Consider the following 24,142-nt stretch of genomic DNA (forward strand, 5'->3'; position numbering starts at 1 on the left):
CATAGGTTAGCAGTTCCTTTTAAAATTTTATGTAAATTAAAGGTAAAATGAAAATGGTGCTAAATTTAATGTATATGTAATGAGCCAGAAAAGTATAATTTCATGTAAGATTCAGCATATTCCGTTCATCATGCTTCCATAATGATTTATTTAGACGTTTGCATGTATTCTAATTTGTCCAATAACCAATAGCATTGGAAATACTCAAATTAGTCAAAACCAGGTAGTCTGAGATTTTGGAAACATGTATTATTTCCCCAATATATAAAATAAATCAAATATAAGTAAACATAGAGAAAATGTACTCTAAAGTATAATGAGCCTACTCTCATTATAATCAAACCTGATCACATAACACACAAACAGGGCTGCTAAATGTCTGTTTGAATTTACTATATTTTATGCTTTCATGACACATATACCAAAGTATATTTAGTGTACTCTTTTCTTCTTAGAGCCTTTGAATTAAGTTTTTTTCTTTTTTTAAGGAAGAATTATGTAGTTTTTGACATTCAATGAAGTAAAAGAATGAATCAGAGGTCCAGGATAGAATGCATCATCCATTGGTTCCGGATTTAACATATAAAATCCTTACAAGAAGAACTGAAATGTTCTAAAGGTCTTTTTTCTTGTTTTAGTTAAAAATGTCTCTTTGGTTATTAGACAGCACTAATCAACCATTCAGAAACATTTTTTTTAAGCCCAAATCTTTAACACAATTGTTATTTTGATTTGGGAATCTATTTTGAGTTCTTCACGATGATACAGGTAGGCTTTGTCAATTACAGTAAGGTTCTAGGGTGTGCTGGTTCAAGACAAAAGTTTAGAAAATGTGGGAAGGAGGAGACAGAGAAGAACATGTCACACAATCCAGATCTATTAATAGGATGCATATACAATTACTTAGGTAATTAGTCACCAAGGGTGAGAGCTGTTAGTACCCATGATGGAAAAAGTGCAAAAATAATATAAAAGTGATGAGAGATTCAAGATGTTGCCATGATGATAAGATGAAGACCTGATGTTAATATAATTCATATAAATTCTGACACTTTCAAATTTATATAATGGAAAAATATAGATTTTAAAATTCTGACCTTGTTACTTAGATTAGTGCCAATAAAGGATTTTTTAAAATATGCTTTAGGTGAAAAATTTTAAGTAATTTTCCTTAAGGGATACTACCTGCTATTAGGCACTCACCTAAGTTTAAATGAAAAACTTGTTCTCACACTTAAGAAAATTCATAACGTCTTCTCAAACATTCCAGAGACATAGAATCCTTCCAAAATTTTAATGCAATGTAATATATCAATGCACTGGCTCTTTCGTATATGTGGATTTTGACTTCACACAGTCTGAATGATGCCCTGCCTTGCTCAGTGGTTAAAAAAAGCATTTCAGTGTTTCAAAGATGTAGTAGCAAGGTATTAGGTAAAGCCCATTACCCGACTTTTTGTTGGTTTTGTTTTTTGCTTTCTCTCAGCTTGAATCTCTCATGTTGCTATTCTGTAAGATGGGGTGGTTTATGAAATTTCCTCAGTCAGGATGTTTGCCTCATTCTGAAGCACAGCAGTGCTTCCAAAATCACATCCTGCTACAAGGAAAAGTACCGCCATGAGACTTGAAGATGTATCTGACCTTCTAGCAGAGGTCAGTCAGTGAGTCCCAAAGTCTATCTGAATAATAACAATGAACAAACAAAAATAATGAGAAGAAAGAGGAAACAAAAATTAAAAGGTTCACCTTAACTTTCCCAGCATTTTCGTCATCTTCCTTTTTTTCTTCAAATTCAAAGGCAACAGTCATGCGTTGTTGTCTCTGTTCTTCCCATAGTGTGGGGTTAAAGCTGTCACTGTCTGACTGGAAATCTACAGTTAGATTCCAAAGTGTTACTGTTTTTTTTTTTTTTTTTACATAAATTGTTATTTAATAGAACTTAGTATACTATGCAAAAAAAATAGTGATAGGTACTAAAAACAAGTACAAAAATAAAAAAGAAAAAAAATAAAGGGATAGAAAGAAAGAAGCAAGTAAAGAAAGAAGGAAAGAAAAAAAAAGGAAAAAAAGGAAAAATTATCTTGATATTTGTTATATAGACTTTTGACATCTTAACCCAAATTCAGCTTTGCTAAGTGTACATTAATTATATATTGGGGTTGAGAAGTTTTCCAATGTAGAGAATGGACATAACATATGATAAAAGAGAGAGATAGATTAAGTATTTTAAACTATTATCTCCTTTAATTTGCAAAACAGCATAATGGTAGTACTAATATAATCAATCCTCAATTTAATAATGAGAAAACTACTGCTGAATTTTGAGAGACTTGTTCAAAGTTGTGCAGCTTCTCCATGGCCAATGGAGGATGTCCTGTGACTACAGAGTCCATAAATATAATCAGTAATCTGTATTAGGGTGTTATAAAAGATACTATGCAACGCTGCTTTGCAATAAATGGTCCAAGATTTCAAACTTTTTTGTTGTAGTTTTGTGTGTCTGGTTGCAGGGCAATGTAGTGGTGCTAGGTAAAAACATGTGGAAATGAAGTCCTTAACATTTGAGTCTCAATTAGTTTAAATATGTCTCAAATTAACAGGGAAAAGAAATGGCTTCTCAATCTTTAATTTACATGCTGGTTAATGGTAATATCTTCTTTGCAACATTAATTGTGAAGTTCACATTAAAAGGCAATAAAAGCACTTTTGTTCAGTCGCTGTCATATCCTACTCTTTGTGACTCCACGCACTATAGCACATCAGGCTCCTCTGTCTTCCACTGTCTCCCAGAGTTTGCTCAAATTCACATCCAATAAAAGCACTTAATTTAGGCTAAATTCTTTCCCAATGCATGAACTTTATTATATATAAAACTTTACTGCAAGGAGTTCTGAGAGTTGGTTTTCCACATGAAAAGTGAAAAAAGTGACTTGCTTAAAGTTCAAGAAAACTTTCCTGTTACCAGCTCTGCTCTCCTCAAAGGAAAACAAAACAAACAAATTAGGCTAATTTCTTAACATCCCATCTTACCTAACTAGGTCTAACCTCACTCACTCCCTGGAACAAATTAAGGACTTAATCTTTGAGGCTAGATCTCAGAAATAACTGGCAAATATGAGAAACTTTTCATTTTCTCCTATATCCTTTCAAAATGAAATATTCTGTTAATCTAGGGATATTAAAAAAAGAAATGTAAGTAAAATTGCATGAATAAAACATAATCTTTACTTAAGATTCTTCTTATAACCAATGTAAACATAGTGGATTTTCTTTCATAAATTCTAAAAGATCACTTTTACTGAAGCCTGAAAAATACATATGAAACAAGCTTTCCTTTCCCTACTTCTGTAGATCAAAATTTGGAGAAAAATATCCACAAATGATTCATTTTCCTTTTTAAGTAAAAAAAAAAACCTAACAACATTTATTGTAATTATTCTGTAACTAAGAACTTCATGAGCAAATAATTTCTTTTAAAAATTGATCTTTTAAATGGGTTGAGTGGATTTAACCCTTGGGTGGATTAAAGTGAGTTTGCTCTTTCAACGTTAGGTCCATGAATCAAGGCAAATTGGAAGTGGTCAAACAGGAGATGGCAAGAGTGAACACCAACATTCTAGGAATCAGTGAACTAAGATGGACTGGAATGGGTGAATTTAACTTGGATTACCATTATATGTACTATGTGGGTGAGAATCCCTTAGAAGAAATGGAGTAGCCATCATAGTCAACAAAAGAGTCCAAAATGCAGTACTTGGATGCAATTTCAAAAATGGCAGAATGATCTCTGGTCATTTCTAAGGCAAACTTCTCAATATCGCAGTAATCCAAGTCTATGCCCTGACCAGTAATGCTGAAGAAGCTGAAGTTGAATGATTCTATGAAGACATACAAGACCTTCTGCAATGAACACCCAAAAAAGATGTCCTTTTCATCATAGGGGACTGGAATGCAAAAGTAGGAAGTCAAGAGATACCTGGAATAACAGGCAAGTTTGGCCTTGGAGTACAAAATGAAGCAGGGCAAACGCTAACAGAGTTTTGCCAAGAGAATGCACCGGTCATAGCAAAACCCCTTTTGCAACAATACAAGAGAAGACTCTACACATGGACATCAGCAGATGGTCAACACTGAAATCAGATTGATTATATTCTTTGCATCCAACAATGGAGAAGCTCTATAGTCAGCAAAAACAAGACCAGGAGTTGACTGTGGCTCAGATCATGAACTCCTTATTGCAAAATTCAGATGCAAATTGAAGAAAGTAGGGAAAACCACTAGACCATTCAGGTATGACCTAAGTCAAAACCCTTATGATTAAACAGTGGAAGTGAGAAATAGATTCAAGACAGACACTGTCTACTCTATCAGGAAAATTTCATGCCAAGATGGGCTCATTAAAGGACAGAAGTGGTATGGACCTAACGGAAGCAGAAGATATTAAGAAGAGGTGGCAAGAATACACAGAAGAAGTATACAAAAAAGATCTTCACGACCCAGATAATCATGATGGTATGATCACTCACCTAGAGCCAGACATCCTGGAAGGCAAAGTCAAGAGGGCATTAGGAAGCATCACTACAAACAAAGCTAGTGGAGGTGATGGAATTTCAGTAGACTATTTCAAATCCTAAAAGATGATGCTGTGAAAATGCCAGCAAATTTGGAAAACTCAACAGTGGCCACAGGACTGGAAAAGTTCAGTTTTCATTCCAATTCCAAAGAAAGGCAATGCCAAAGAAAGCTCAAACTACCACAGAATTGCACTTATCTCATATGCTAGCAAAGTAATGCTCAAAATTTTCCAAGCTTGGCTTCAATAGTATGTGAACTATGGACTTCCAGATGTTCAAGCTGGTTTTAGAAAAGGCAGAGGAACCAGAAATTAAATTGCCAACATCCATTGGATCATTGAAAAAGCAAGAGAGTTCCAGAAAAACATCTATTTCTGCTTTATTGATTTTATATGCCTAGAGCCTTTGACTGTGTGGATTACAATAAACTGTGGAAAATTCTGAAAGAGATGGGAATACCAGACCACCTGACCTGCCTCCTGAGAAATCTATATGCAGGTCAGGAAGCAACAGTTAGAACTGGACATGGAACAACAGACTGGATCCAAATTGGGAAAGGAGTACGTCAAGGCTGTATATTGTCACCCTGCTTATTTAACTTATATACGGAGTACATCATGAAAAACGCTGGGTTGGATAAAGCACAAGCTGGAATCAAGATTGCCAGGAGAAATATCAGTAACTTAGGATATGCAGATGACACCACTCTTCTGGCAGAAAGCGAAGAACTAAAGAGCCTCTTGATGAAAGTGAAAGAGGAGAGTGAAAAAGTTGGCTTAAAACTCAACATTCAGAAAACTAAGATCATGGCATCTGGTCCCATCACTTCATGGCAGTAGATGGGGAAACAGTGGAAGCAGAGACAAATTTTATTTTTCTGGGATCCAAAGTAACTGCAGATGGTGACTGCAGCCATGAAATTAAAAGACGCTTACTCCTTGGAAGGGAAGTTATGACCAACCTAGACAGCATATAAAAAGCAGAGACATTACTTTGCCAACAAAGGTCTGTCTAGTCAAGGTTATGGTTTTTCCAGTAGTCATGTGTGGATGTGAGAGTTGGACTGTAAAGAAAGCTGAGCGCTGAAGAATTGATGCTTTTGAACTGCGGTGTTGGAGAAGACTCTTGGTGTCCCTTGGACTGCAAGGAGATCCAACCAGTTCATCCGAAAGGAAATCAGTCCTGAATATTCATTGGAAGGACTGATGCTGAAGCTCCCATACTTTGGCCACCTGATGTGAAGAACTGACTCATTGGAAAAGACTCTGATGCTGGGAAAGATTGAAGGTAAAAGGAGAAGGGGACAACAGAGTATGAGATGGTTGGATGGCATCATGGACTCAATTGACATAAGTTTGAGTAAACTCCAAGAGTTGGTGACGGACAGGGAGGCCTGGCATGCTGCAGTCTATGGGGTCACAAATAGTCTAACATGATTGAGCGACTGAACTGAACTGAATGTTTGGTTAAGAAGTCTTGTGCCTCTCAATTCACCAAGATAAGATATTGCTCCTAAAAGTCAATGTTATTTTCATGATAAATATAAAGAGGAAGAGTTATGTTTTTGAAATTTCACTTATTAATAAAATATTATAGTATTGAAGATAAGATTTGTGCTTGGAGTTAGCTCCCAAATGATTTATGTGGCATACCCATGTGCTAGTATTGGTCAGAGTTAGAATAAAATTAATCCCTTTTATCCATAATCATACAAGTATAGGAGAAATTTCTATGTTTACCTTCATCACCACGAGGTTGCTGGGGAAACATGTAGTTAGTCAATACTCTTTGCTTTGTTTCTGGATGGGCTTCAGTTTGTAAAGGGATAAGGGCTTTGGACTGGAAGCAAAGGAGATAAATTAGATTAATAATATTAAAAATATAAAGAATATTTCTTTTATATAAGATAAAGGTCAGCAGTCTGGCCTCACTGTGCTGAATGAACAATTAAAAGAAAAGTAAGGAAAAAATAACAAAAAAAAAAAATAAAATAAGACTACTGTAGAGGAATATTTTGAAATTATAAGGGTTTTATAGTGAGATTTTCTTTTTCTTTATTATATTCTTTTTCAGAACCTATTCATCTTTATTGAACAATACCTTTTTTTTTTACCTTGAAGATACCAAAATGTGTCAAACTGTTTCAACTAATTAAACTTTTGGTATAGTTCTAAATGTTCATTAACTGTTGACTTAAAAAGGCAAATGGAACTTGCTATTAAGTTCATACTATACAAGATCATCTATGAATTCAATTAAGTTAAAACATAAGCATTTAAAGAGATTTTTGTAACCAAAGACAGAGTCTACATATACATAAGCAACTGTCTTTGTATCTGATATATCACAAAGAATTTACCTATGGATAATAATATTTAATTCTATACATTAATTTTATTTCAGAAATACAATTTTTGAAGATTTTTAAAACTTTGATTTTAAATACAATATATAAACATTGAGAATAATCATATTGTTTAATAGTTTACACTTATTTCATGACATTTATTAAGAGTGAAGTACAATGGCAATTTAGGATGCCAACTTGTCTCATGAAACTGAGTTAGAAACCCATTAAATCACTGTTCTAAATAAAAGTTAAATGATGCAGCCATTGTTCTGTTCATTCTTCCACAAGAATATAAATCCTGATATTATGGGATTTTTTTTACAGTGTAAGACTGTAGAAAAGACTGGTCCATTAGCATAGTTTGTATTGATTTCAGAAATGATTTACTTTATAATGATATATTGATGATTTGAAAAATCTACAGTTCATTGATGACTTGAATTTGAATGACAATATAATTTTTTACTTAGTAGAAGGGAAGAAAGTGCTGTAATGACTGTAGGAATATAAACATTATTCTCACACTTACAATAACATTTTGCAGAGATTTAATTTTTTTACAAAAATTGCCCAATACTTATGTCTGAACAATTCATTTACTGGTAATGTCACTTTTATGCTCAGAAAATAATCATAACAAACTGAATCCAAGATGATTTGTTTTCATTTGGTAATTTATATTTTGGGGCAGGATATTTAAAAATTTTAAGATTACAAGAAAGAAGCCAAAAAAAACCAAAGTATGTCAAAATGGTCTATCACTAGTTTGTGGTGGCAAATTAGATGCTTTCGACTATTTTTATTTTCCAGTTAATAAAATTATTCATTAACACTCAATTACTGATTCAATTATAATCTAATTTCATAAGTGTAAGTATTAACATCATAGCAATTTCACAGAAAATATTGATAAGAGCAACAAAAGGTATCACAATATTTTTGAATATATTTTTTAGAATTAAGTTGATATTAATTAAAGCATGGGAAAAAAGGAACACGACAGATAGTAACTCCCTCTTATGGGGATTGCAGTAATGTTTCTTATTCTTTACCTTCAGAGGTATAATTAAAGTACATCCTCTAAGGAGATGTATGTATCACCTAGAAAAATGATCATTTTGTGTATTTCTGAGGAAGAAGTAGATACTAAATTGAAGTATTTTAAAGGGATGAGAATTATAGTACTGTTTGTCCATAGCAATGGAATACTTATTTGATTGCTACCCTTATAAAAATCTCTCCTCCAGGGGATAAAGAATCTATATTTTGTAGTAATTGTGAAAGGTATCTATTGAGAATAAATTAGTAATTCAACATTTCAATTATAGTTCATTTTAATAAACAAAATAAATCAGGTAATAAAAAAATGTTACCTGATTGTCAGAAAGCCACAAAGCTGCAAGCTCCTTCAGTTTGGTAAATGAGAATGGTAAATTCTTCAATCTGCAAAAACAAGAAATTTCTAATAGCATGGGTGAAGATGGATAAAGATCATTTAATGAAGAGGTATTTAGAATACTGTAACTTATTTATTCCATTCTTTTCTTTACTTCTTTCTCCACTGAGTAGCCTGAGGAATCATTTAGAAGTGAAAACCTTGAGTCTACAACTCTTCAAATGATAGGATAAAACCCCAAATTGTTACCATGCCTCGTCAGACCCTCTAAGGTCTGGTCCCCTCAAACCTCTGGTCCCCTCAAATCTCTGCACGGCTTCTTTGCTACTCTTTTCCTGACAGTCCCGTCAGTGCCACTGGCCTTCAATCAGCCTACTCCCAGGAATAGCCAAGCTCCTTTCTCTGCCTGGAATACTCTTTCTTCCATACTTAACTAAAATTCCACAGATTCTCTAGTCAGCTGAAATGCCAGTTTCTGAAAGAAGCTTTTCTTGACTCCTCACTTAAATTTCTTTCCCCAATCTAGTGTCAAAGCACTTTTACTTCATGGACATATCTCAGTTTGAAATTACAATATTTATTTTTGTAGTTTTTTTTTTTAGGGTTACTGTTTAATATCTCTTTGAAACTCTAGACTCTATGAGGGCAAGAGCCATTTCCATCTTATTACTAAATGAATTTACAGCTCTGAATTTTATATTGATTCTTGAAAGTGTGTCCTTTTGTTTTTCTACCCTGTATACATCATTTAATAGATATTTAATAGATATTCAAAGAGGCAATCTTTAAAAATAGCATTTTACGGTATGTGAAATTGTATTCAATCAAAATTATCCATTAAGCTTTGGCTTCAGCCTGTGGAGGGTCAAATCACCAATTGCCTACTTCAACATAAATAAGATATACCTGAATTGTGGATGATCAATATATTGTTATTACATGAATTACCATCATAGCTAGTCAGCACAGTGAATAATGCAAACAAGGCACACCAGTGAATTTATTGTTAGTTTCTGCATGTTCACTTTTGAATACAGACAAACATTTTAGATAGGACTTGGAATGAAAATTTCTGTTAAATCTTTAATATGTTGGAATTCTATCAACCAAATGATGAATAAATATATTTTGATAACAGAGATGGAAAATGTCACAATAATGAATAAGGATTTTGGAAGCAGTTAATTGTATCTCCAAAGGCACTATTAAATAACAAATACAAAAAGATATTGACAAGCCTATAAACATATAACAGAGTGTGCATTGGCTAGGAAATTTTAGGAAGGATATAATGACCTTGCTGAGCTAATAGGTACTTGTAAAACATAAGAATATAAAGAATAAGAGATCAAATTATATTATAATTATTTTTTAATATAATATTATACTAGCATTTATAACATTAAACCAAACTGTTCATAAAAGCTATTTCTAATTTTGGTTATTTAGTTTAAGTTGGAAATTATAAAGTAAGATGCTATGAGAAGTTTTTACATCATGTGGAGATGAATTAAAAGTAAAATATCAATTCTGCCACATTAAAATTACACGAGGGGATAACTCTCCAGAATCATTTACAATATCCATGATAAATCACCAGGCAAATCATAAAAGTAGAATATGGAAAGAAACTGTCAGAGAAGATGTTACCCGTATTTTTTTTTCACCACCATCACTTTCACCACCATTGAAAGTGAGGCTTTATTTAGTATTGTAACTGTCCAGTAAATTGACCACAGGAGCAATCCTATAGTTGATAGTATAAATGAATCATTGTTTCTTAACTGTAATGACAAACTTCTAAAATTTATTGTATTGAGAATATAAAATTGGAGTCATCATGACTTTTAAATAACATGGTTTTTAAAATAACTTTTAAATAATCATGACTTTTAGATATTTTAAATATTAAATAATATTTAATCTTTTATTCAAGCAGTTTATTCTCTGATAGTGATATTCAACTTTTACCTCAGCTTTGACTGAATATTGATTTTAATCTCAGGTTAAGATTCATTTATTGCACGACATTGTAAAGCAACTATACTCTCCAAAATTAAAAAAAAATCAGTGATTAATTCATCAATTTAAAATATTCGTTTGGTTCTATATTATGCTCCAATCACTGTATTAGCAGATAGATTAGCTTATATTTCTGACTTGATGAAGTACTTAAATTCCTAGTATTATGAGATTCTCAATGTCTTATTAATATCTTTTGTAATAGCTTTTAGCAATGTACTGTCCTATGGTAAGCACTCACATAGGCTATATTTGTTGGATAAATAATCGCATTAGTAGTCCTAACTATGGGTCACTTAAATATTTTATAAGCATATTTTCCATATTGTGTGAATTATTCATGTATAAAATTTGAGTGGACCAAGAATTCAGGAAAAACTTCCAGCTCATCATGAAAACTCTTCCTCCAGTTTGACAGTAATGGAACTTGGTTCCACTGGGGACTGTAACTGAACCCACTGGAACCCATCTTCCTATGATATCTCTATGACCGTATTTATAATATTGTTCACAAGAATATAATTAGAAAATTCTGAAAAATGTCTTACTGAAAGTTGAACACAATATTTAATGCATCTCCTTCACTGTCCTGTCAAAGAGTCAAAACAAGAAATGGGTTGATTTGAAATGAATTACTCTTGTTGCAGCAAGTTATGAAGCTTCTTGGTCACCTTGATTTTAAAAATAAAATTCCAAAGCTTTTAAAAAATGTTTAATTCTTTACATGAAAATATTATTGAGCTGCTGCTGCTAAGTCGCTTCAGTCGTGTCTGACTCTGTGCAACCCCATAGATGGCAGCCCACCAGGCTCCTCTGTTCCTGTGATTCTCCAGGCAAGAATACTGGAGTGGGTTGCCATTTCCTTCTCCAATGCATGCATGCATGCTAAAAAGTTGCTTCACTCGTGTCTGACTCTGTGCGACCCCATGGACAGCAGCCCACCAGGCTCCTCTGTCCACGGGATTCTCTAGGCAAGAATACTGGAGTGGGTTGCAATTTCCTTTTCCAATTATTGAGCTACTAAGTGCATTATTATTTTTTTTTCCCCTCAGACAGACTAACAAATAACAACTCCCACACTTACTGAAACTTTAGAATCTAAACATTCTCCATGATTCTATAAAAGCTAATCTTTGATAGTTTTGTTGCAGTCTCAGCTTCTCATATTATCATTTGTCTGACTGAAACTTAATGAAAACACAGAGTTCAAGTAGTCTGTTCTATTCCATCACCACTTTATCTTTTTAGTAGTTATTTTTAGTCAATATTGATTTTTGTAGTTTCCTATTTGAGAACATTTGTGGTAGAGATAAAGATGAATTGCATTTTCACCTTTTCTTTCTGCCTGTTCATCAATTTAACACTTTAGTCACAAGAAGAGAACCTATTCTTTCTTTTCCATTCTGAACATGGCTAAATAACCATTTGGTTGTCCTTACTATAATGCACAAAACATGACTTTTTAGTATTAGGTTCTTGGCATTATTCTTACCAGTGTTTTGGTGGTGTGGACAGTATACAAATAGCTCAGTTAATTTACTGGAGACATAAATGTATATATGAAAACACATATGTGCGTACATACATACCTATGCACATATTTTTATTATCAAATTTTATAGATTTTTATTATAATTATTTTCTGTGTCTTCATAATATTATGCTTTCTGCATATGGGAGGGTTTTGGCATATAATTTTTGAAATATCAGTTTAAAAATAATTTAGCTTCTGCTATTTTCTAATTGAATATTTTCATATTTATATAAATATTTGCATCCCATATATTTCATAAGACATAGGAAAATTTTCCAAAATTATTAATAAAAAGGAATAATTTGATTTTAGAAAACAATGAGATTGTGAAATGTTTCAAAAATACCTGTTGTCACTCAGATTTAAGACTCTTAGTTTCTGCATCTGTCCAATCTCTTCAGGAAGAAATTCCAGCTTATTGGAGCGTAGAGACATGACTGTTACATTCTTACAGCTTCCAATCTATAGGTAACAAAAAAAGTAAAGGATCACAGTGTAAACTATTCTATATTAATATTTATAATTTATAAAGTGATCTGATTGATTTATAGATTTCCTTATCACTTCTAAGACTCAATATGTGCATTGTTTAATTTTTTATTGTATCTTTAAAATATGTTTAAAATATATTATATAATATATTCCTTTAGATATTAAGGCAATGTATATCCCATATTCTTATACATGTTACAAAGGAATAATTTTCCTTTAAATTTTATGATTAGAATATTTGTCAGCTTCATTGTTTTCATAAATCCCTTTTTTGTCTATCCAAATAAGCACTAATAATATTGTTTATAAAAGATCATGTATACTCAAACATGAAGTCTTATTGACATTTCCTTTGCAAAATTAGTTTAACTTCACATTACAATGGTACTTTTGTTTTTATTTATAACTTTTGTTTCTAAGACAATGATATATGGATTACTGCTCCTGATTATGAAAGCATTTAATAGAAAATGTTAAATTTAAAATATACTTCACAGTTTTTTCTTGACATGAATAAATCAAAGTCCCGTTTGGAGATGAATGCTAATGAACCCCTTTGGTGTATTGTGAAGTTAAAATAATATTATGCAGCATGATACTTTAAAAAACTTATTTACACTAAAACTTTCACTTAGAAATGGAAACATAATTACCTCCAAATTTATTTAAAAACTGTTCATAAAAGCAAAATATATAAATTGTTTACATGAATTTATTTTATTACAATTTTTGGCAAGCAATGTTTAAGTCAAATGCATTTCCTTGGTCAAATATAAGAACTTATCCCTTGTTATTTTAAAAAGAATGATTAACAAATATATAACTCCTATATACATTCACAGCTCAACTCATGAAGCTACGCTGCTAATGCACCTGTTAAAATTTATATCCAAAACAGAGTCATTAAAAATTAATTAATAGAAACAAATTTATTCCTCACTTCTCTGGGCAATTCTGGAAGGAAGTTCTCATCAACTGCTAATGTTCGAAGACTGTGAAGGTAGCCAATAGTAGAAGGTAGAGACTCCAGTTCATTACAGCTACAGTCAAATTCTTCTAATAAAGATAAACTGAAAATTTAAATACATTAGTTAGACATTCTAAAAGGTCAGATGGCAAAAAAATTTTGAAAAGCCCACATATTAAAATTCACCAACAAAAGTTATTTATGTAGTGACTGCTTAATATTATGTAAGTTAATTTATCAGTTCCACCAAATGGTTCAATATCTCTTAATAAGTGGTTCAATTTGGTAAAATAAATCTAGTTCATTTTTCTCCTTTCTTAATTCACTTGTTGTTTAATTGAGCCTGAGAATGACAAAAAGTTTTGTCTGCTTTTATACAACTTACATGTCTCTTATAGTCAGATGCTCATAATGTATATCCTTAGAATGAATGCATGTACATGGGCAGGTAAAAGGTATAGATGGCAGGTACAAGAAAGAGAAGATAAGGGGGCAAAATCTTAACAACAAAACCACTGATTAGATGCAAAGTATTTTACTAAGCATTTTAGAGATAGAAGTAACTATTTTCCTTAAAGAAACTCTATCAGATATCTATTGTTTTAAACCTCTCTTACATGTAAGGAAATAGAGGCATAAAGAGGCTAAGCAACTAGCCCGAGGCCACACAAAAGTAGGAAAGCTAGTACCTAAATGCAGACAGCGTGACTCCACTGTATCTTCTTGCCTCTCCGCCTGTGCCTTTCAGTAGCAGATGCTACAGACAGGGCATATGTCAGCCTACAGATGTGTATCAGTTACTTTACAAAGTATTTTAAAAAGTGGTAAACTCTATATAATGACCCAGACTTTTGGTGTCTTTTGAAAAATAAGGATGATCTGCCAGTACTGGACCTTTATTCTCCCATGACAAGTAAAGAAAGCAGTGTAATGGCAGCTGCCTTCAAATAAGCACAGTTCTCCAATTTGCCAAGATCCCCACCACTCCAAACTTAGCCTACTTTACCCCCAATCTACACAAAGGAATCCCATGAATACACATTCAAGCTATCACAAAGGAACAAGACATTTCATTGCTTGGTTTGAGACAGTTGGGAAAGAAAGGGGGCCTGGCACAGAGTAAGCACTAGCTATATTTAAGTTCCCTTTGATGGTAATATTATTACACTGTTCCTACCATTCATATCATTGCTTTGCTGTAACAGGAAGGAACCCTCAAGGGTAATGATCTCACCACTGTAAAGGGAAGAATGAATTAGAAGTAGTTGGAATAAGGTTGTTGAATCCTCTTCCTTTTTCTTTATCTTGGAACTAGCTGGCTTGAAGGTAATTTATTCCCATCATTTAGTTAACAAGTGGACACAGAAATTAAGCATTTGAGTTTTAAGTTAGAATGGATTTGTGTCCCAGCTCTGTTGCTTATTAGATGTATGATCTTGGATATCAAAAAATAAAACAAGGATCAGAGCTCAAAAATCAAAGCTGATTTTATTTATTGCCAGGCAAGGGAACATTCCCTGCTTACACGCAGAAGAAATTCACTTAGTAGCACACTGGGAGGTGAGGTAGGGGGGAGGTCAGTGCCAAAAGGGGGTGGCAACAGGGTGTCATGATGATCATGCTCATTAAAAATGAAAAATTTGCATTATGGAGAGGGTAGAATAAGTGCACAAGTCTGTGTACAATTGGGTAAATCAAGTCCTATTATTCATGGGAAGGGAAGAATCTAATTCAGTCAAGTCTAGCCTGACCCTGATCAGGGTAATTCATGATTCATAGTTCTTAACAGCTTCAACTGGTTAGAACCCAGAAGTGGGGAAGCACAGCATTCAGCTGTGAATAATAGCTTTGGTGTGCATGCTCAGTCCTGTCCAATGCATGCTCAGTCATGTCCAACTCTGTGTGACCCCATAGACTGTAGCCACCAGGCTCCTCTATCCATGGGGTTCTCCAGGCAAGAATACTGGAATGGATTGCCATTTCCTCCTTCAAGGGATCTTCCCAATCTGATACAGGGATCAAACACGGTCCTCCTGTGTCTCCTGCATTGGCAGTTGGTTTATTTACCACTGAGCCAACTGGTAAATGAATAATAACTCTAGAGTTCAGTTCAGTTCAGTTGCTCAGTCTTGTCTGACTGTTTGAGACCCCATGACGGTAGCAGGCCAGGCTTCCCTGTCTGTCACCAAATCTTGGAGCTTGCTCAAACTCTTGTCAATCGAGTCGGTGATGCCATCCAACCATCTCATCCTCTTTTGTCCCCTTCTCCTCCTTCCTTCAATCTTTTGAGTCTTTTCTAATGAGTCAGCTCTTTGCATCAGGTGGCCAAAGTATAGGAGCTTCAGCTTCAGCATCAGTCCTACCAATGAATAGGACTGATTTCCTTTAGGATGGACTCGTTTATCTCCTTGCAATCCAAGGGACTCTCAAGAGTCTTCTCTAACACCACAGTGCAAAAGCATCAATTCTTCAGCACTCAACTTTCTTCATAATCCAAATCTCACATCCATACATGACTACTGGAAAAGCCATAGCTTTGACTAGACAGACCTTTGGCGGCAAGGTAATGTCTCTGCTTTCTAATATGCTGTCTAGGTTGGTCATAACTTTTCTTCCAAGGAGCATGTGTCTTTTAATTTTATGGCTGCAGGCACCATCTGTAGTGATTTTGGAGCCCCCAAAATAAAGTCTATCAATGTTTCCATTGTTTCCCCACCTATTTGCCATGAAGTGATGGGATAAGCAGATGCCATGATCTTAGTTTTCTGAATGTTGAGCTTTAAGCCAACTTTTCCACTCTCCTCTTTCACTTTCATCAAGAGGATCTTTAGTTCTTCTTTGCTTTCTGCCATATCTGAGGTTAGTGATATCTCTCCCAGCATTTGGTAATTCAGCTTGTGCTTCATCCAGCCTGGAATTTCACATGATGTATTCTGCATACTAGTTAAATAAGCAAGGTGACAATATAGAGCCTTTCTACTGCTACTGCTGCTAAGTCACTTCAGTCGTGTCCAAATCTGTGCGATCCCATAGATGGCAGCCCACCAGGCTCCCCCGTCCCTGAGATTCTCCAGGCAAGAACACTGGAATGGGTTGCCATTTCCTTCTCCAATGCATGAAAGTAAAAAGTGAAAGTGAAGTCGCTCAGTCATGTCCGACTCTTAGCGACCCCATGGACTTCAGCCTACCAGGCTCCTCCACCCATGGGATTTTTCCAGGCAAGAGTACTGGAGTGGGGTGCCATTGTCTTCTCCGATAGAGCCTTGGGGTACTCTTTTTCCAATTTGGAATCACATGTTGTTCCATGTCCAGTTCTGACTGTTGCTTCTCGATATGCATATAGATTTCTCAGGAGGCAGATAAGGTGGTGGTTCATGTACTGTTGAAGCCGGCTTGGAGAATTTGAGTATTACTTTAAATTTTGTAGCATTACTTAAATTGAAGAAAGTAGGGAAAACCACTAGACCATTCAGGTATGACCTAAATCAAATCCCTTATGATTATACAGTGAAAGTGACAAATAGATTCAAGGGATTAGATTTGATAAACAGAGTGCCTGAAGAACAATGGACGGAGGTGTGTGACATTGTACAGGAGGCAGTGATCAAGACCATCCTCAAGAAAAAAAAAATGCATAAAGGAAAAATGGTTGTCTGAGGAGGCCTTACAAATAGCTGAGAAAAGAAGAGAAGTGAAAGGCAAAGGAGAAAAGGGAAGATATACCCATCTGAGTACAGAGTTCCAGAGAGTAGCAAGGAGAGATAAGAAAGCCTTCCTCAGTGATCAATGCAAAGAAATAGAGGAAAACAATAGACTGGGAAAGATTAGAGATCTCTTGGATAAAATCAGAAATACCAAGGGTACATTTCATGCAAATATGGGCACAATGAAGGACAACAATGGTATGGACCTAACAGAAGTAGAAGATATTAAGAAGAGGTGTCAAGAATACACAGAAGAACTATACAGAAAGGATCTTCATGACCCAGATAACCATTATGGTGTGATCACTCACCTAGAGCCAAGAATCTTGGAATGTGAAGTCAAGTGGGCCTTAGGAAGTGTCACTATGAACAAAGCTAGTGGAGGTGATGGAATTCCAGTTGAGCTATTTCAAATCCTAAAAGATGATGCTGTGAAAGTGCTGCACTCAACATGCCAGCAAATTTGGAAAACTCAGCAGTGGCCACAGGACTAGAAAAGTTGTTTTCATTCCAATCCCAAAGAAGGGCAATGCCAAAGAATGTTCAAGCTACTGCACAATTGCACTCATCTCACACACCAGCAACGTAATGTTCAGGATTTGTTAAATGCTCAGGATTTGTTAAATAGCATTAGTCTTCCATTAACATGGCTCAAATTCCAATTACCTTGGGATATCAGTTGTGAAAGTGTTAGTCACTCAGTTGTGTGTGACTCTTTGCAACTCCATGGAGTTTAGCTCATGGACTGTAGCCCATGAACTATAGCCTTCCAGGCATGGAATTTTCCAGGTAAGAATACTAGAGTGGGTAGCCATTCCCTTATCCAGAGATCTTTCTGAACCAGGGATTAAACTTGGTTCTTCTGCATTGCAGGCAGATTCTTTACTGTCTGAGACACTAGGGAAGGTCTATATTAACTGTGAATAACTACATGAAATAAAAGCTTTGCTGCTAACTCTTCAGCCCACAGATCACAATGTAAATAACAGACGCGCATCATGATCAGTGATGAGTCTCATTACTCTTTTCAGTCTGTCATTGATCAGCCTCTGTGCATCTGCTCTTCAGTTCACATATGGACAGTAAATCCTGTAGTTGTGTTGCCTTCTTGTCAATCAGCTGTGAAGAGATACTACTGGCACCAAAATTCAACATTTAAAGCACTACTCCTGTTGGGTAATGCTCTTGGTCATCCTAAGTTTCTTGGGGATTTAAATGAAAATATGAAAATTTGCTTTCTATCACCAAGAACAACTTCATTAATTCAACTGGTAGACCAAGTAGCTATTTCAATTTTGAAAGCCTATTATTTTACACACATTTTGGAATAAGTTTGATGCTACAACTAGAGATCGGACAGTTTCTTTGGCTGAATTTTAGAAGAAATATGACATAAAGCATTCAATTGAAAATATGCATGCATCATGGGAGGAAGTAATAGCAAGTAATATGGATGCAGTATAGCAGAAACTTTCAGCACAATGTGCAAATAACACTTCGGATTTGAACTGAACATATGTGGGATTATAGAAGAAACAGCTGACTATGGGAATGCTTGCCACTATTCAAGAGCATTTAGATCTGCTGCCAGAGGAGCTTAGTGAAGAAAAACTTGTTGACATCAAGGAGGAAAGTCATTGTAATGAAAAGGATGATGTCCCAGAGGAAGTGACTCTGGCAATAAACTTTACATTAAAGAAACTCTTAGAGATATTTCATGGTGTTGAAAGCATGAAGGATAGAAGTTTGGAAGCTGCTCCAAGCTTAAAAGAGGATGACATTTCACTGATGCATAGAAAGGATGTCCACTCTGAATTATGACTCACATGATGAAAACAAGGCAAGTACTGTTCAAAGTAATTTTGATAGTTTTTTTTTTTTTTTTCACAAAAAACCCACTTTAATTCTTAATGCTCCTAATGTTTACAATGATGATACATTAAATACATGTTGGTTTTATTATTTTTCCATTTTTCCAATATATTGATAACCAACAGTAACAGTATTTGATGTTTTGAAAGGGCTTAAAGATCCTTCATGAAAACTATCATAATTTTCCTCATTGATTAAAAAGATTATTTTGTACAGTTTCAGTGTGCATGGTTGTTTTCATAGTCCCCACGACAACGTAAAGTGAGCACTTCCTGAAATAAAAAGATAACATTTTTACTGGATCATGGGCTATGTTGAATTAATAATTTATACCCTGAAATTATTTTACACCTTTGTGTTACAAAGAAAACTTAGGTGCAAAACACACATCCTTCAATTATCTCTGAAATTCAAAGGATTCAAACTCAAAATATGACATTCCAACTGACTTTACTGATGGCTGTCCTGATATAAATCACCTAAAGTATTTTATTACAGGATCCTGAGTACAGTTGTACCATATTACTCACATGATCACTGGTGTCCAAAGGATAGACAAAAATAAGTGAAATAAGTCTGACAGAGAAAGACAAAGATTGTATGATTGCACTTGTATGTGAAATTTAAAAATAAGCATAAAAGTGAAAAAATAACCAAGCTCATAGACACAGTGAGCAAATTGGTGTTTACCAGAGGTGGGGTTAGGCAAGTATGAAAAATGGGTGAAAGTGATCAAAAGGAACCAACTTTGAGTTATAAAATAAATAAGTCAGGATGAGCTAATATAGCACTGTACTGTTGTTTAGTTGCTAAGTCATGTCTCTTTTGTGCCCCCATGGACTGTAACCTGCTAGGCTCCTCTGTCCATGGGATTCTCCAGGCAAGAATACTGGAGTGGGTTCCCATCTTCTCCTCTGAGGGATCTTCCGGACCCAGGGATTGAACCTGCGTCTCCTATGGCTCCTGCATTGCAGGCAGATTCTTTACTGTTGAGCCACCAGGGATTTGTAACTATATATGGTGACAGATGTTAACTAGACTTATTGTAGTAACCATTTTGCAGTATATACAAATTTCACATCATCCTGTAGCACACCAAAACTGCATTGTTTGTGCATAAAAAGACAAAAACCTATCTTTTTAAAGAAGTTTTTTCTATTGTCTATAATAGTGCACATTGAAAGTAAAATCAAGCTACAAAGAAGTGTAGAATACTTTAAAAAAGTGCTTTCCAGGGAATTCCCTGGTGGTCCAGTGCTTAGGACTCCATGTTTTCACTTCAAGGGTATGGGTTCAACCCCTGATTGGGGAACCAAGATCCCACAAACAGCATGACCGAAAAACCCAAACAAACAAAATACAAAGCAGTACTTCCCAATCTTTTGCGTGCATATGGATCCCCAGGCGAACTTGTTAAAATGCAGATTTAGATGTAATGATTTGGAATGGGGCCTAGATTCTGTGTTTGTAACAAGCTCCTGGGTAATATAGAAGTTTCTGGTCCTGGGACCACACATTTTTAAAGTCCTTTGCTAATATTTCAAGGATAACATGAAACACACACACAAAATATGTCAATGACAGCTAAAATCCATGTATACATATTACAGTAGTTGTGTTGGTAAAATTTTGCCTTCGACCACATGTCAGTCCTAGTGACCCTATTGGAGGCAGTAACGCTTGATGTTAAACAACAATACTGACTTAGTGTTCTAAAACTGTTCTCTAAATCTAAAACTACATTGTTCTCTAGTTCAGTTTCCATGAGTTAGTGTTGGATGAGAAGATATTGCCCTTCTCAGGGTATCATTTGAGGTTATTATTAACCCTCAGTTACCGAGCTAATGAGGAAGTGGAATTATGACTGTATTACATAGCTAATGTATAATTTCACTTTAACTTCATGTATGACCATTAGAAACCATCAGATGCCATTAAATCTTCTATTATGTAGGTGGTAATAAACATAAAAGTAAATGACTTTGGGCTTCACTTTCTTAGTTCACTTTTAAAACAATAGAAGTAACGTTGGGGATGTGAAAAATGTTGAGACAGGCTTGCATAGTCGTTTAATAGTTGAGTGCACTTCATCTACTTATTAATCCCTGTGTTCTCATCTATAAAATTGGTTTATAATGCCTGCTGTATGGAGTATCAGGGACGATTCAAGGTATGCTACCTTGCTAGCACGGGGATGCCAAGGTGGTGCTAGTGGTAAAGAACTTGCCTGCCAATGCAGGAGACATAAGAGACTTGGTTCAATCCCTGGGTTGGAAAGATACCCTGGAGGAGGGCACGACAACCCACTCTAGTATGAATCCCATAGACAGAGGAGCCTGGCAGGCTACAGTCCATAGAGTTGCAAATAGTCAGACATGACTGAAGTGACTCAGCATGCATGCACCTTGCTACCATACTGATTTTGGACTTCTCAGCTTTCAGAATTTAGAGTAATAAATGTCTGCTGTTTTAGCCACTCATGTATGGTTATTTTGTTATGGCAGTCTGAGCAGAATAATGCATTATTCCATTATTATATTATTATTATATATAATATATATATATAATGACAATGCATTATTATATTTTGTACATAAGTATTAACATTTTCTTTTTAAGAACTGAATGTTTCACTAATGTTATATTACGAATCCTCACACAGATAAACATAAGCAAGGATCAGTAAAGAAATGTCTTTTTGCTTATTATTGTTGATGACTATTATGATTTGTTGAAGGCTATCTAACATTAAGTCTGACAATAACCTCTAAGATGTATTATTACTTCGCTTTTACAGATGAGAAAACTGCAGCCCTGAGATGTGATTTGACATGCCCAAGTTCAATTAGTTAATGAATGGAGAAGCCAGTCTAGTTCCAAGGTTTGCAAATATTTCCCCATGAAGGGATTAAACATATTCAAGACATGTTATCAACCATTAAGGAGTGCATATTCTAGTTGGGAAGGCATATTATATTGGAAAATTATATTTGATATTATAATATCAAATTATAATTGAAAAGTTAAATGATGATACAAAAGATAAATAAGAGACCAACATAAGAAATGGGAAAATATTACATTAGTGTTCTCTAACTTTTGTAAAGAGTTCCCTAAACTTATTTGTCCATGAAGCTTATTTTTATGTCATACCTATTAAAATCTCAAGTAATGACTATTTGGAGGAATTAAGTTTAGAAAATACTGGTTCATTTAGTAGGTATACTGAGCTTTGAATTTAGAGGAAGCTGCAGTGGTCTGGGTGGGCAGAAGGAGAAGAATGAAGTAGCAAAACAAGTAAACATATTTTTTGAATCCAAATACCCCCAATTTGATTTGTCAGTAACTCTTTACCTTATTAGATTTTATTTTTAAGAAGCATTTATTTAACATGTGAGTACTTCCCATTTAATTCTCACAACATTCTCATGAGGTAGGCATTATTATGATTTCTATTTTACTGAGGAGGAATCTAAGGCTATAAACCCAATAATACATTGAAAAGCCAGATTTTGGACCCAAAAGGTCTGGCTCCAGAGCCAAAGCAGCCAACCATTATGCAAGCTTGTTTAAGGGAGCTTTGTTTTAAACCAGCATCACAATGGATAGCTGTTTAAGAAGCTGAATCTACATATTGGTTCTTAAACTTTAGCATGCATCAGAAACCCTGGAACATCTTGTTAACACACAGATTGCTGGTCTGATGATCAGAGTTTCTGATTCAATAGATCTGAGATTGAGAATTTGCACTCCTAACAAGTTCCCTGGGTTTCCCTGGTGGCTCAGCTTGTAAAGAATCTGCCTGCAGTGCAGTAGACCTGGGTTTGATCCCTGGGGTGGGAAGATCCCCTGGAGAAGGGAAAGGCTACCCACTCCAGTATTCTGGGCTGGAGAATTGCATGGACTACAGTCCATGGTGTCACAAAGAGTTGGACACGACTGAGCGTGTCCAACCCATTATACAAGTTAGAGAACACGAATGTGATATTTTTCCATTTCTTATGTTAGTTTCTTATTTATCTTTTGTATCATCATTTAACTTTTCAATTATAATATCAAATTTATAATTTGATATTAAATTAACTTGATGTTATATTACAATTATAAAATTATAATTAATTTGATATTATATTCTATATAATTAATATTTATTATATTTATTATATATAATTATATATAATATATATTATTTATATTTGATACAATATAAAATATTATAAAATTATATAATTTTATACAATTATAAAATTTGATATTATATAATTTAATATAATATATTATAATTTGATACAATATAAATATTATAAAATTATATAATTTTATATAATTATAGTTATAATTAATTTGACATTATAAATATATTATATTATATATATCAAATTAATGTTATATTATAATTTGATATCAAATTAATTTGATATTATAATATCAAAACCTATCTGAATGCAGAGTTCCAAAGAATAGCAAGAAGAGATAAGAAAGCCTTCCTCAGTGATCAATGCAAAGAAATAGAGGAAAACAACAGAGTGGGAAAGACTAGAGATCTCTTCAAGAAAATTAGAGATACCAAGGGAACATTTCATGCGAAGATGGGCTCAATAAAGGACAGAAATGGTATGGACCTAACAGAAGCATACATTTGAATCAGTTCTAATGAGGTGGATGAAACTGGAGCCTATTATACAGAGTGAAGTAAGCCAGAAGGAAAAACATAAATACAGTATACTAACGCATATATATGGAATTTAGAAAGATGGTAACAATAACCCAGTGTACGAGACAGCAAAAGAGACACTGATGTATAGAACAGTCTTATGGACTCTGTGGGAGAGGGAGAGGGTGGGAAGATTTGGGAGAATGACATTGAAACATGTAAAATATCATGTAAGAAACGAGTTGCCAGTCCAGGTTCGATACACTTTTTTTTAAAGTTAAAAAAATTAGACAAAAAAAAAAAAAAGAAGAGGTGGCAAGAATACACAGAAGAACTGTACAAAAAAGATCTTCATGACCCAGATAATCACGATAGTGTGATCACTCACCTAGAGACAGACATCCTGGAATTCGAAGTCAAGTGGGCCTTTGAAAGCATCACTACGAACAAAGCTAGTGGAGGTGATGGAATTCCAGTTGAGCTATTTCAAATCCTGAAAGATGATGCTGTGAAAGTGCTGCACTCAATATGCCAGCAAATTTGGAAAACTTGGCAGTGGCCACAGGACTGGAAAGGG

The 24,142-nt window shown here is 34.5% G+C and overlaps 1 protein-coding gene across 1 annotated transcript in view; it reads right to left on the reverse strand.

The window, feature by feature from the left end:
* LRRC7 (leucine rich repeat containing 7) overlaps positions 1-24,142 on the reverse strand; it is a 386,330-nt gene that overhangs the window by 111,021 nt on the left and 251,167 nt on the right. The window contains exons 10-14 of the mRNA XM_010848760.1: positions 13,309-13,438; positions 12,223-12,338; positions 8,298-8,367; positions 6,314-6,413; positions 1,747-1,871 (exon numbers count right to left, since the gene is read on the reverse strand). Coding sequence (XP_010847062.1) covers positions 1,747-1,871; positions 6,314-6,413; positions 8,298-8,367; positions 12,223-12,338; positions 13,309-13,438 — 541 coding nt within the window. The remainder of the gene's footprint in view (positions 1-1,746; positions 1,872-6,313; positions 6,414-8,297; positions 8,368-12,222; positions 12,339-13,308; positions 13,439-24,142) is intronic.

Source organism: Bison bison, unplaced genomic scaffold (genome assembly GCF_000754665.1).
Source record: "Bison bison bison isolate TAMUID 2011002044 unplaced genomic scaffold, Bison_UMD1.0 scf7180017864271, whole genome shotgun sequence".
NCBI classification, from domain to species: domain Eukaryota; kingdom Metazoa; phylum Chordata; class Mammalia; order Artiodactyla; family Bovidae; genus Bison; species Bison bison.